The sequence below is a fragment of the Crocodylus siamensis genome, chromosome 15, assembly GCF_052110815.1.
Source record: "Crocodylus siamensis isolate JL-2025a chromosome 15, ASM5211081v1, whole genome shotgun sequence".
NCBI classification, from domain to species: Eukaryota; Metazoa; Chordata; order Crocodylia; family Crocodylidae; genus Crocodylus; species Crocodylus siamensis.
In genome coordinates, this window is record NC_143409.1 from 30,366,477 (window position 1) to 30,379,682 (window position 13,206).

Below are 13,206 nucleotides of genomic sequence, written 5' to 3' on the forward strand. Positions count from 1 at the left end.
AGTACAAACACAGAGCAGAAGCATGGAATAGTTTTACTTGATATAGCATAAGTGTATAGGGAACAGCAGATTGGTTAGTTGCAAACACTGCTATCCTTCTCTACTAAGATGACAAAAGAAACAGCAGGAAAGTATTTTTAAGCAGCAAAATGCTCCAGTATTTTTAAAAGTTTTATTGAATACCAAAGAGCAAACAACAGATGTAAAAAAAAAAAAAAACCCAACCATTTTCTATGCTGCTGTACAATTTGTACAAACAAACAGAGTTGCAAAATTGACATACCATTTTTCTCATGTATTTGTACTAGAGACTTATAGGACTGTTGTGCTCTTGCTAGGTTATACTGGTTCTGAAAGAAAACATTTAAAATACTACTATAAAAGAAATGACATCACAACATACATCAAAAATACATGCAGGTACTTAATTTTAAAGAGCTTTTTTATAATACCATGCTTATGTTTCCTATTCATCATTCCCAGTTTTTCACTGCCTTGTACTCAGTGAGAATATTAGGTCAGTAGCATTTTTTAAATCTCAGTCAAGGAGATGTCATTCAGCTTGCTTAGTTGTAATTATAAAAATGGGCAAAAAAATGTAGTCTCCAGGATTGAAGAGCTGATTACCTTTTGATCTGATCCAAACCATACCTGGTTTTAGTATACTAGAGGACTTAAAATACACCTTGATTGACCACTCCCTCTGGAGAGAGTCCAACAGCAGGCAACCAAAATGGTGAGGGGCTGAGGCACTGACTTCTACGAAGAGGCTGAGGGAACTGGGTTTAGCCTAAAGAAGAGAAGACTGAGAGGGGATTTAATAGCAGCCTTTAACTACCTGAAAGGGGGCTCGAAAGAGGATGGAGCTGGACTGTGCTCAGTGGTAGCAGATGACAGAACAAGCAGCAGTGGTCTCGGGGTTGCAGCAAGGAAATTCAGGTTAGATATTAGGAAGAATTTTCTCACTAGGAGGGTAGCAAAGCACTGGAACAGGTTACCCAGGGAGGCTGTGGAATCTCCATTCTTGGAGGTTTTAAAGACCCAGCTAGACAAAACTTTGGCCAGGATGATCTAGTTGGGGATGGTCCTACTTTGAGCAGGGGGTTGGACTAGACCTCCTGAGGTCACTTCCAACCCTAATTTTCTATCATTTCAAATGAAAGTGCACACACTGAGGCTTAAGGCAGACATAAAAGTAAAAAAAAACAAAAAAACCAGAATGATTCCATAATGTCAAATCCAGCAAATAGTAGAGACAGAAAAATAAATTAATCTGTTAAATACTCAGGGGCTTGGCAGGGGGATCTCCCCCCCACAAAAAAACCCAACCAAACAAACAAAACCCAAAAACCTTACACGCATCACTGAAGATCCTTACTCTCAAACAATCTAAATTAAGCTTCCAAACAAGGCTTGCAATACTAGATCCCTGCTCCTAAAACAGGAATCACTTCCTGCACAACTAAAGTGGGATAGGCTGAGGTAGGGATGAAATAACTTGTACACACTCAGTGTCAGAAGGGCCTCCAACATCAGGCAAGTCTCAATTTGAAATGCTTTGGAGGGCTGTGCTACAATTTGGAGCTTTTCAGGTTAAGTGTGTTGGAGCATAAAACTCCACTTGACTTTGGGGAAGTAATCAATTTTAGAGTTCTCTACCACAAGATAAGGAAAGACAACAGGTAAAAAATTGTCAGTGCCAAAGGTGTGGACAGAAGTAATGAGTATGCTGCTATTAAAAGATACAGACATAAACTGTTGCAATATAACTAACAGCTGGGTGCTCCTACAGTGATAGAGGTGTAGCAAAGGGAATATAAATTGAACTGTTTCAATTAAAAGCAACAGTGATTTAACTTGCCTATACTGCATACATAGAATTGATGCATGTTCTGAACCTGCAACCCTCCTTCCCCTTTTAAAAATGGTGGGAAATTACCCCTGTCCAGAACTTAAGTGACATAAAGGCCTAAGTTCCATTTTAAAAAAAGACTTGGGAGCATAAGTTGAATTGACTTAATTGTTTAAGTCACCTTTGAAAAAAACCAAACAACTTGAGTACTGTTACCCAGCAAGCTGACTTGTCCTTCTCAGGCCTATAGCTTTTTATGCTTATTTAATTAAAAGTGAAAAGGAAAGAAAAGATGCACACCCTTCTGGGTCAGGTGAGAAGTACTTTCTATCAGCACTATACAAATCTAGAATACATTTTAGTGATACTTTGTTTACTTTCCCCCCACCCTTTGTTACATTTTTGTAAAGTCTGGATTTTTTTTACTTGGTTAAAAAACCAACAAACCAACACACACTGATGAGAAAGAACTTAACCCTGACACAGTAACACATCTGCAAAGAGGAGCATAAACTAGACTCCTGCATGGTGATGCATGGCTCCTCCAAATCATTCCATAAAGAAAGGGCAACATGGGTTCAAGTAACTATAAGAAGTGTTTACAAAGGGTTGCAACTTCTTCAGGGGCAGAGCGCACCTGCAGGAGAAAGCCTAGGAAGCCAGATACACAATTGTGGAAAAATATTTTGTTGCATTAAGTTACTGATGCCAAGGATGGGGGTAGCATATGAACTTTACCTGCTTACAGCCCCTTCAATCTCAAAGTGTCTCCTTGATATGCACTGCTTTCTAGGCAAAATCCAAATAGCAACTTGCCAATAAGATGCTAGAATACACCCATGTTTTTGCACAGGAAACTAAACCAATGTGAGTATACTTTGCGATCTTGAAAAGGAAGAGCTGGGTTATACTGGGTCTTCCTTCAAGTGTCAATATTAAAACAGAATACCCTGTCACAAAAAATCATTTCAGTTGCACCGTTTATATTTACCTTATTGGCTCCAAACTGTACTCTGGCTTTTCCTTTGACTAAAGTGGCATTGATCTGCATGATGACCGATTCTACTGAATAGGCACTACTCCAGCCCTAAAGGAAGAAGGAAATACTTCTACAGAAAGCGTGTTTGTATTCTTAGGCTCACCTTGCAAATCCACTTTGCAAAGAATGTCTGGTTTTGCTGCACTCTAGCAAACCCATCAATAGCTTTTAAAAACTATAAAACGATTAGTTATTACCAAGAGAAACAAGAAACTAAAGTGAACCACGTTAACATTAAGAACTTGTAGGAAAAAGGAAAATGCCAAGTTGCACACATTTCCAGAATCTGGCAAGACAAAAAACAAAAGAAAAACACAACTACATTATACTATTCTCTACTCACTTCCAGAAACTTCACAATAGCATTTACAACTTTTAAAGTTCACTTTTCAGTGAAGCAATTAAGCAAGCAGAGAGAGTTTTGCTCCCATGAAGATGGTTGCCTCTCTGGCACTGTTTCACCTCTTCAGGGTTCAATGGAATCGCTCTTCTAGAATTTTACAAGGGGTTATTTTTCTAAGAGGTAGTGATCAGTCACTACATTCTTCAGGTGGCAAAGTATTTATACCCATCCCAGTCCAAATTGTGGGGCAGCTGCAAGGTGGTGAGATGCGCGTTTGAAGGGGAGGGGGGAAAAGGAGAGGACTACAGTTCTGTCTTCCCCTTTTGGCATCTCTCCCCAGCATAGAGGGAGAAGTCAGAATTAAATACCCCAATCTTTGGGCCTTGTTCAGGCACTTCCCAGAATGTTTGATTTGGTCTTTTGTTCTTAAAGTGTTTTAAGATAATAAAAGCAGGTGTTGCCATGAATTTAAGCATGATTTTAGTCAGAATGCTAACAGGTTTCACAGATCACTTTTAATCCTACTAAGAGGTGCTCTTTCACCATTACTCTTGAGAATACAAAGTAAGATAGAATCTATAGTCACCTGTTTAGTAAGAAGTTCCATGCATAATGCACCTCCACCCAGGACATACCTAAAAATAAATACTATATTAGAAGCAGTGAAATTACTACTTTTATTATCTCTGTTGAGATCAGTTAATTAAAAAAAATATCACAGTCATAGGATCTTAGGCTGCACAGGGTTAGTCTGTCATACTGTTTTCACAGCTATAAATAAAACTGGTGAGAATTGGTGATCTACAGAGCTGATTAAGGCCTTACAAGGGAAACTAATTTGCTTTGCCCAGATGAGGAAGGGCTTAGTAAGAATCAATAATTCAGCTAACCTGCACAGTTGTTTATACTCTCAAAAGTGAAAAAAGTGTGGAGGAGGATTGCTATTTGTGATAGTTCTGTTGTGGATGTAGTATTTGCATGTAGTTTTTAAAAGTAACTTCCATAAAGGAATGTAACAATTCCAAAAACTTCATAATGGTGTGTAATGCCCTCTGCTCTACAGAGGACATAGGCTAGAGAAAGCCATATTTAATTTTAACTCAGCTTTTCCTAAAATACTTTGCTACTTCTGGTCCAAAAATGACCCCAGATACACTGCATTTATTAGTAATCTGCAATCCACAACATGTTAGAGCATTACAGAACCAGTAATGGAGTGGGTTAAGTTCACAAAATGCAGAATGGCTTCTTAGTCTGGACTACTTGGGGGCATTCCAGACATATTTCCGAATTAGAATTGTGTTACATTCCTCTGCAAACAGTCATTATAAATCCAGGCCCAGTGAGTTATTAACCCTTTTTTTCCCCAGCAATGTTGTTTTGTGCTGTTCTGATATTATGTACATACTGACAGCAGGAGGGATATTTACCATCTAACATTTATTAAAATTAAGTTTGGCACAGGTTAAAACAAAGTCAGAACAAACATCATTTCCACAGGCTCTGACTTCTGAAGGGAAAAAGAAAGAGCAAAAGCCCCGTATCTGAGAACTCATTTTAGGAGGGTGATAAAAGTGCACTGCAAATTGATCAACTGTATTGCCTCCCCTCCAATACCTACAACGTTTCTGCTATATATGCCAGCTAAGGTACTGCAACCATATTTCTGAGATCACTTTATGGAGCAAGAATGTCATTAAGTTGAAAACACTCTTGGGCTACACCTGCGCTAAACTTTTTCATAACACTTCCTGTTACTAGAGGCCCAGCGTAACACCATTGAGTCAACCTGCTCTGCAAGATGATGCAGAGTTAAAACCATCAATGGTTACCTTTAGTGCTACTGCACTCCTACAATAATGGAGGGTCAGAAAAAAGTTGGCGTGGTTGAACACAGAGGTCACTACTTGGAAATTACCATTCCTGAGATCAGTCTCCATGGTTTTGCTAGAATACATGCATTTTGGGAAGACTCTGAACTCCAAAAGTACCCCATCTCCCCATACAAGAAAGGAACATTCAATGACGTTTCTACTGTAAAACAGGTCTTAAAAGATTGGATTTAAAACTTACCCTCCTGTAAGCACAGGAGACACCACTCGCACAAAGGGAGGATCAAAAGGAAAGTTATCCTGAAAAGCACAGATACAAAGGTTTAAATGCTAAGCTTCAACATGAGTACCCAAGAGAAGGGTGTTTCAGCTACCTCTTTTGGACCACAGTCCCATACAGATTTTTGGAAGCTGAACATATTCATCTCTCATTTATTCAGAAATAACTAATTGCCCAGAAAATCAGCTATGGAAGATTTTTTGTATATTACTAGATTATTTTTTGAAAAGTATGCCATCACCCCGAGCAGACATTGCTTATAGATTATTTAAACCAGTATCTACTTTGAGATAGTAATTTTAACCCCAGTATTCTTCTGATAATCACTTACCTTAAAAGAGAAATTGAGCAAAATGTATTCTACACCTTCTTTTTCTTTTAAGACCTGAAGATCACTATGTAATGGGCTGTCTGGATCAACCCTAGAAGTTACAGGTGAAAGAAAAAGAACAAAAGAATTAAGTCAATCGCTTACTTTTCCATAAAAGAAGATGCTCTTTAAGGTCTTATACAAACAAGTAGGGGAATGCACTTGCAGTAGCACAAACAGTAGCAGCACAAATCTGTGCCGGAATGCATGCCCCTGCACATGCATTTTGTTGAGGAATGCATTGTTTCACTGTGGGCAAACTGCCTGTGCCTCGCTCCTCCTGGCTCCCAGCATGCTGGAGCAGCCGGGGCACAAATGGAGCACAGAGACACTCTGGCCAGCAAATCTCAGAAGCAGATTTTGCCCCTGTGCTGCAAATTTGTATCACAGGACAAGTTTCAACATTCCACACGTGTAACTATGGGGTGACAAATTACGTTTGTGGTACCACAAACTGCATGCCCCTGCTTGTCTGGACATGGGTCGAGTCTTATCTACTTCCATGTATTTGCAGTTTCAAAAAAACTGTAAAAAATTCAAGATCAGTTACAAAGTAAGTAATTAGCAAGAAAATCTCCCACCATTCCTGATGTTTTTCTCCACATTCTTAATAGAGATATTCAAAACCCTCTTGTTGTTTGAAAGAGGAAGTTATTGTTTCTCATAGTTGATATGCTACTAAAAATTAACAGCTTTTAAATGAAGGGACTGAAATAATGCTTTAAGGCCAGACTGTCATATGTGAAAAGATTTCTGCATCAGATTTGATGATAAATTCTTCAATTTTGGAATGAGTAACATCAGTCACAGAATTTCAATACCTTTGTTTATAGCAAGAGGCTGATGGTAGGGCTACAAATAGCTTGCAACCTGGTTATGAGTTCTTGCAGAATTGGGTTAATTCTGTGTCAGGAACTGGTACCTTCATAGGCTTGAATAAGGACAGATGCTATATTTAAGAACACAAAATATGAGGGGACCTTCTGAGTCACTGAGTCTACTCCCTTGCTGTAAACACATGGGGTGGGCAATTCGGGCAGAAGGCCGCTTACTGAGTTTTGGCAAGCCAAATCGGAGGGCCACATGACAGGCAGCCAGGGGCAGATAAATATTGATTTTCTAAATTTTTAGGGGACCCACAGGCTGGATAGAACGGCCTGGCAGGCTGCATCCCGCACCTGTTCCAATTAGTACTCTGCTCCTGTTTCAATCTGAAGATGGGCAACTAGAACTGTTCACAGTAGTTCAGAGATCTGGTACAATGGTTTGAATATTTTGTTACATATCTGCTGGATGCACTGCGCACTGTACTGCAGAACAGGGACTTCCCTTTGCAAGTCAACATAACAGTCATCACTCCTGGTTTGAACAATGACTTGCCTGCATACCTAGAAATCCTCTTTCAAATTCCAAAGGAATTTTCACTGCTGGATCAAACAGATCCATGCAGGGGAGGTTTTTTCCCCCCTAAAGCAATGCACACACATCCATGCAGTTCTACAATGGACTTCAGACTGGATGGACACAATCCTCTCTATTGCTTCTAAAGATAGATGCCACTCACCTTGTTTGTGGTATGGTTTTCCTTCCTAAAGTTAATTTGTGCAAAGGTAGTGGGTTACCCTTTCAGCAGGGGTAATTTCCAAGAGAAGTGGTACTTAAAAAAAAACAAACTTCAAACAAAGCCACAAAACCCCCCAAACAAAACCTATTACCTATCAATACAGGTAGACGTTTATAACAAGTATAACTGCTTAGGGGAAACTTATTAATTAAAATGCCTTTTTAGGACAATGAGACATTAGCCAATACGGGCAGTAAAAGCATTACACAAGTGAGGATGTTACTGCTCTCATTTCATAATTCCTGAACAGATAGGGGAACTGTTACATTGACAAACAGATTTTCATGTCACTGCTGAGTTGTACCATTAGAGAGAGATGTTAAGGCCAGCAACACAGTTGTTACTCTTGCTATGCAAGAGTGAACCCAAATCTTCTTTCTTCAGAAAAAGGTTACTCACAAGCAGAGAGGAGTCTGTATAATGAATTTAAGCTCAAGAGGTTTTATTTTTGGGGCATGGTTTGGGTAAAGAATTTCAGAAGTTACAAAGGTTTCCTGAGAGCACACCAGATTGATAGTGCAGAAGAGCGTATTCAGTGCCAGCTCTACCTAGCTATTAGGCTTATGCAAAGCGGCTAGCATTTGGTTCGGATTCAACCAATGAGGGGGACAGTGATTTGATTTGGTGATTCAAATCAGTGTCCCAAATCAATTCGGTTGAATCTGATTTGGAAATTCGACCGCTGCCGAATTGGCCGAATCTCCAAATTGGACAGGTACCATTCCCTGCCTACTCTCCAGCGCCGTCAATGGCTGCCCTGCCCAGCCCCAACTCTTTTTTTTTTTTTTTTTTAAAAGCCCCCACTACCAGGCGGGGAGGGAGGGGTGATCCCCGCTGCCCCACACTGCCCCGTGCTGGGTGGGGGGCTCTGCCACAAGCCCCCAGAAGCCCCAATACAGCAGCTGGTCAAGTGGAAGCTTTTTTTTAAAATTTTTTTTATTTTTACTTTTTAGGGGAGCTGGGGCTGGGCAAGGCAGCCATGGTGGAGTGGAGGAGGGTTCGTGGTACAGCCCCCCATGCAGCATGGGGTAGTGGGGGGGCAGCAGGAATCACCTCTTCCTCCCCCACTTGGCAGAAGCCTGAGGTTTTTCATTTTGTTTTTATTTATTTATTTATATTTTAGAAAGAGCCAGGACCTGAAGCTGGGTAGGGCAGCCATGGTTCCCTCCCCCCACTTATCGGCACAGTCTGGGTCCAGCTCCCTGCGGCAGCAAGCAGGGACTGCCCAAATCGCCAAACCTCTCAGAATCTTTTTCAAATCAATTCAGACCTTTTTACTGGTTTCCCGATTTGATTCGGATTCAGAGATTCGGCCACTCCAGAGGTGGAGAAGAAAGAGCCGAATTGGGCTGAACCTCCTCCAAATCAAATCGGACCCTGAAGCTTTGTACACCCCTACTAGCTATACATTTCAGTCCCAGCATGCTTCCAGTTGGAGTCCTCTGGCCATGAAAGCCCAATAGCACACACCAGTTAGACCATACTGTCATCCCTTCAACAGTGTCAATACAGGATACTGCTTTGTGAAGTTAAGAAAAAAAAAGTCACTTACTTTAAAAGTTTAACGTGCCACTCATACAGGCTGTCATTTACAAGTTCCACTGAATAAATCCCTGTGGAAACATCAGACAAATAAAATTTTCTTTCAGTAATTGACTGAATGGTTTTTATTAATTTTTTAAAAACATTAGAATCTTCTCTCTAAGTGCCTTTAGCACAGTCTATAAATAAAAGCAGTGGTTAATCCGCTATATGCGTGGATAAGGTACTGGTATCAAGCTGTACACCTTAAGGAAAAGTGCAAGAAGGTCATTAGTTTAACACTTAAAAGCATCAATGGAAATACCATTTGAATCCAGGGTGTCCTATGGTCCCATTAATAGTATACTTCTGCCACTTCAATTCAAGCAGAGCAGTAAGCAGTCAGCAACTGCACCAAGATAAGCAGCTCAGCAGTAAGACTGCCTTGAGGCTTTCCTGGGAGCTAGTGACTTTGGGTGTCCGATTTGTGCTCAAGTTTGCATAGTGCCTGGTGTGTGGTTTTTCTAGTGTGGCTTTTTTTTCCCCTTCCCCCACACCCTCTTTCTTCTCTACCTCTGGAGTGATCGATTGACAGGACTTGGTCTGTCTGGGCCTGCTTTATCTAATTAAGGGGTGGAATGAGGCTAGGCAGTCCCCAGCAGAGAGAGAGGGAGAAACAGAGAAGCAAACAGATCCAGGGAGCAGGAGCCTGTGTGGGCTGCACAAGGCACCAGGTGTCAATGTTTTGTGTGTGGGTTTCTGTTCAGTGGGTCTGTTTGTTTTCAGCTTAGGTGTTCTCCAGGGAGGAAAGGAAGCACAAATGGAGGCCGGGTCAGCAGTTGTGACCTGCACGGGATGTGCCATGTTTGTGTCCCTCCCAGAGGGTCAGGACCACTTCTTTTGCACCAAGTCTAAGTTCATGTGTGCCCCGGAGGAAGAGATTTAAAGGTCTGAAGCATGGGTATCTATATTACAATTACATCAAGAAAAAGGAAGAAGATTATTTAGACAGGAGTTATGAGAGGTTGATACTGGAGAGGCTAAAGGGAAATTAAGAGACATGGCAGCATACGACTACTTGAAGCAGCCCCCCCCCCCAGAATTGAAGAGTGGACTTAAGTCAGCAACTGCTTTCAAGCACTCTGTGGTGGAACAGCTGAGAAGTCGGACCAGAGGACATCAGCAGGCATGATGCAGAGCAGTGCTTCTCAACCTTTTTTGCACCAGGACCCATCTATAAACATCAATGGCCAGGCCTGACACAGTAAATACTTTAAGTAGAAAACACACAAGTATTTTGGCCCCAAAATACTTATTACTCACTACAAATTAAAGTAGCTCTATAGTCTTCAATTTAAAAGAAGAATCAACACCAACAGTAAAACATTAACAGCAATATCAACATGTGGCCCTCTATTACTCCCAAGTGACAATCATCACTGCACAATTTGCACAATGCAAATTGCTGGCGCCCCTCACTCCTGACCCACAGCTCCCTGGCCCCTCAGGCCATGCTGGTGCCCCTCACTCCCAACCTGCAGCCCCCTGCCTCCCCAGTGCTGCTGTAGCAGGGCCCCCAACTGCCTCTGTCCCACTGGACCAGAGCGTGGTGGCTGTGGCCTGTTAACATAGGTAGAGCCCCACCTTATTCAATATCCATTACCTTTAGTAACAGTACATTTACATACAGATTGACTACGAATGCACACTAGTCTGAATACAGAATGTCATAATTCAAATGCAAGGAGCCAACGCTACTAGAAAGATAAACGATCTGGAGTGGAATTACAAATAATAAGAAAGATCATCATCACTATTAGGTGTAGACAGACCAGGGTGGGTAAAATATAGCCTGTGGGCTGTATCCAGCCCATCAAGGGATTTTATCCAGTTCACAGTGGGTCCTTGACCCTGCCTGGCCCAGGACCAGACCCAGGCCATCGGGCACGTGGCTGGTCCTGCCACCCCCAGGTGCAAGCCTGGGGGGTGGTATGGCAGCCAAACTCCACTTCCCAGCAGCCCAGGCTCCTTCTAGCTGATGCTGCTGGCATCTCCACCACTGTTGCACCTAGCCCCGGTGTCTGGGCAGTCCAGCCTGTCCACCCCCATGCCCATCACTGGGGCGCCAGACGAAGTGGGTGGGAAGGGTCTCCATGGATACCAGCCACGACCTCCGTGGGCAGGACACACTTGGCTGGGTGGATAGGATGGAGCCTCTGGCAGGGGGGAGTAGCCTCCGGGAGCAGGGCAGATGGGTGGGGGCCAGGATTGTGGGGTGGTGACAGCGTGGGGCCAGGGCTGAGGCTAAACCACAATCCACTCCTTGCGTGTCTTTGCCATTCCATCTGCCTGGCCAAGTGCGCCCCGCCTGGAGGGTCCTAGCTGGGTCTCCATAGAGACCCTGCCCACTCCATCCAGTGTCCCCAGCAGTGGGTGTGAAGTGGATGGGCCTGGGCCAGATTGTATCAATTGCCACCTCCCACCTCCCAACTTCTGCACTGTGCCAGCACTCCTGCTCCCCCGCACCCCTGCTCTCAACAGCCCACCCCAGGCTAGATAATCCAAAAGCAACTCAAAAAGCAGGATGGGGAGATTGGAGTGAAAAAAAAGAATGACAGGCTACCAGGAGGCCTGTGAAGAAAGTATATTTGGGACTATTCCTTTTATATTTTAGACGATGCTGAATTAGAGGCGGGGGTATAGCTCTCTAGGTTAAGGCTACATGTCCCTGCAAGCTGATATTGGTGCCCAGGGTGGACGACTGGAGACCCTCTGGATTAAAATCCGTGGGGAACACGGCACAGGGGACACCACAGTGGGAGTCTACTACAGACCTCCCACCCAAAGTCAACAGCTTCAGTAGGAGTTTGCCCGGGAACTGGCTGAGTTCGCATGCTTCAGGACCATGGTTGTCATGGGTGACTTCAACTACCCAGACATCTCATGGGAGGATCCCTCAACAAAACTGGAGTGGTTGCAAAGCTTCTTATCGTGCATGGATGACCTCTACCTAACTCAAGAAGTCTATGGGCCAACAAGAGGTAAAGCACTGCTTGACCTGGTATGACCTAATCAGCCACCTAGTGATTGATGGGATCCTGGGTGACAGCGACCACGAGCTGATCACCTTCACCATCTGCCGTAAAGCTGGCAAGTCAGTCAGCAATACAGAAAGAAGTCCTTGACTTTAGGAAAACAGACTTTGACAAGCTCAGGAGGCTTGTCAGTAAGGCCCTAAGGGACCATGACCCCAGGGGGAGGGGAGTTCAGGTGGAGTGATCCTTGATGCACAAGCTAAGTCTATTCCATCTTGGAGGAAAGGCAAGAGGGCACAGCACCCCCCCTTGGCTCTCCAGGGATCTAGCAGACCTCCTGAGGCTAAAAAGAAAGGCGTACAAAGAATGGAGGATGGGATTCACTTCCAAGGAGGAATATTCTGCACTGGACTGGTCCTGCAGGGAGCAAACCAGGAAAACCAAGGTTGCAACTGAACTCTAACTAGCTTTGAGCATCAAGGACAATAAAAAAAGAGTCCTTTTTCAGATATGTGGGGAGCCAGAGGAAAAGCAAGGGCAACACTGGACTCCTGCTGAACCAGATAGGACAACTGACACCCAGGAAAAAGCCAACTTATTAAATGGGTATTTTGCGTCGGTCTTTCATCAGTCCCATGGGATGCCCACGCTCACTACAGTACAGGGAGGTCCTGGTAAGGGAGATCCCCTGCCCTCCATCAATGCTGACCTCATGAAGGAACACCTTGAGAGGCTGGATATATTCAAATCAGCCGGCCCTGACAATCTACACCTCAGGGTACTCAGGGAGCTGGCGAGTATCATAGCTCAGCCCCTGGCACGGATCTTTGAGAACTCCTGGCGCTCTGGTGTAGTGCCCGAAGACTGGAAGAAGGCCAATGTGGTGCCGATCTTCAAGAAAGGGAGGAAAGTGGATCCGGCAAACTACAGGCCCATCAGCCTGACCTCTATCTTGAGGAAGGTCTTAGAAAAGTTTATGAAAGAGGCCATCTTTAAAGGACTGGCTGATGCCAACATCCTGAAGGATAGCCAGCATGGGTTTGTTGTGGGTAGGTCTTGCTTGACCAATCTCATTTCCTTTTATGACCAGGTGACCTATCACCTGGACAAGGGAGAGGAGAGTGATGTCATATCTTGACTTCAAAAAAGCCTTCAATCAGGTATCCCATGATCACCTCTTGGTGAAACTGGCCAGTTGTGGCGTTGGATCCACCACGATCCACTGACTGGGAAACTGCCTCCATGGTCAGACCCAGAGGGTGGTAACTGATGGAAGTCACTTGTCATGGTGCCCTGTGACCAGTGGGGTC

General features: G+C 43.5%; 1 protein-coding gene across 3 annotated transcripts in view; it reads right to left on the reverse strand.

The window, feature by feature from the left end:
* UBE2Q2 (ubiquitin conjugating enzyme E2 Q2) overlaps positions 1 to 13,206 on the reverse strand; it is an 88,431-nt gene that overhangs the window by 3,251 nt on the left and 71,974 nt on the right. For 2 of the 3 annotated variants that reach the window (XM_090028772.1, XM_090028770.1), the window contains 6 exons: positions 8,893 to 8,953; positions 5,678 to 5,768; positions 5,308 to 5,366; positions 3,821 to 3,869; positions 2,844 to 2,939; positions 284 to 350 (listed from right to left, as the gene is read on the reverse strand). In XM_090028772.1, the coding sequence (XP_089884898.1) occupies positions 284 to 350; positions 2,844 to 2,939; positions 3,821 to 3,869; positions 5,308 to 5,366; positions 5,678 to 5,768; positions 8,893 to 8,953 (423 nt within the window). The other variant, XM_090028771.1, reaches the window with a different exon arrangement.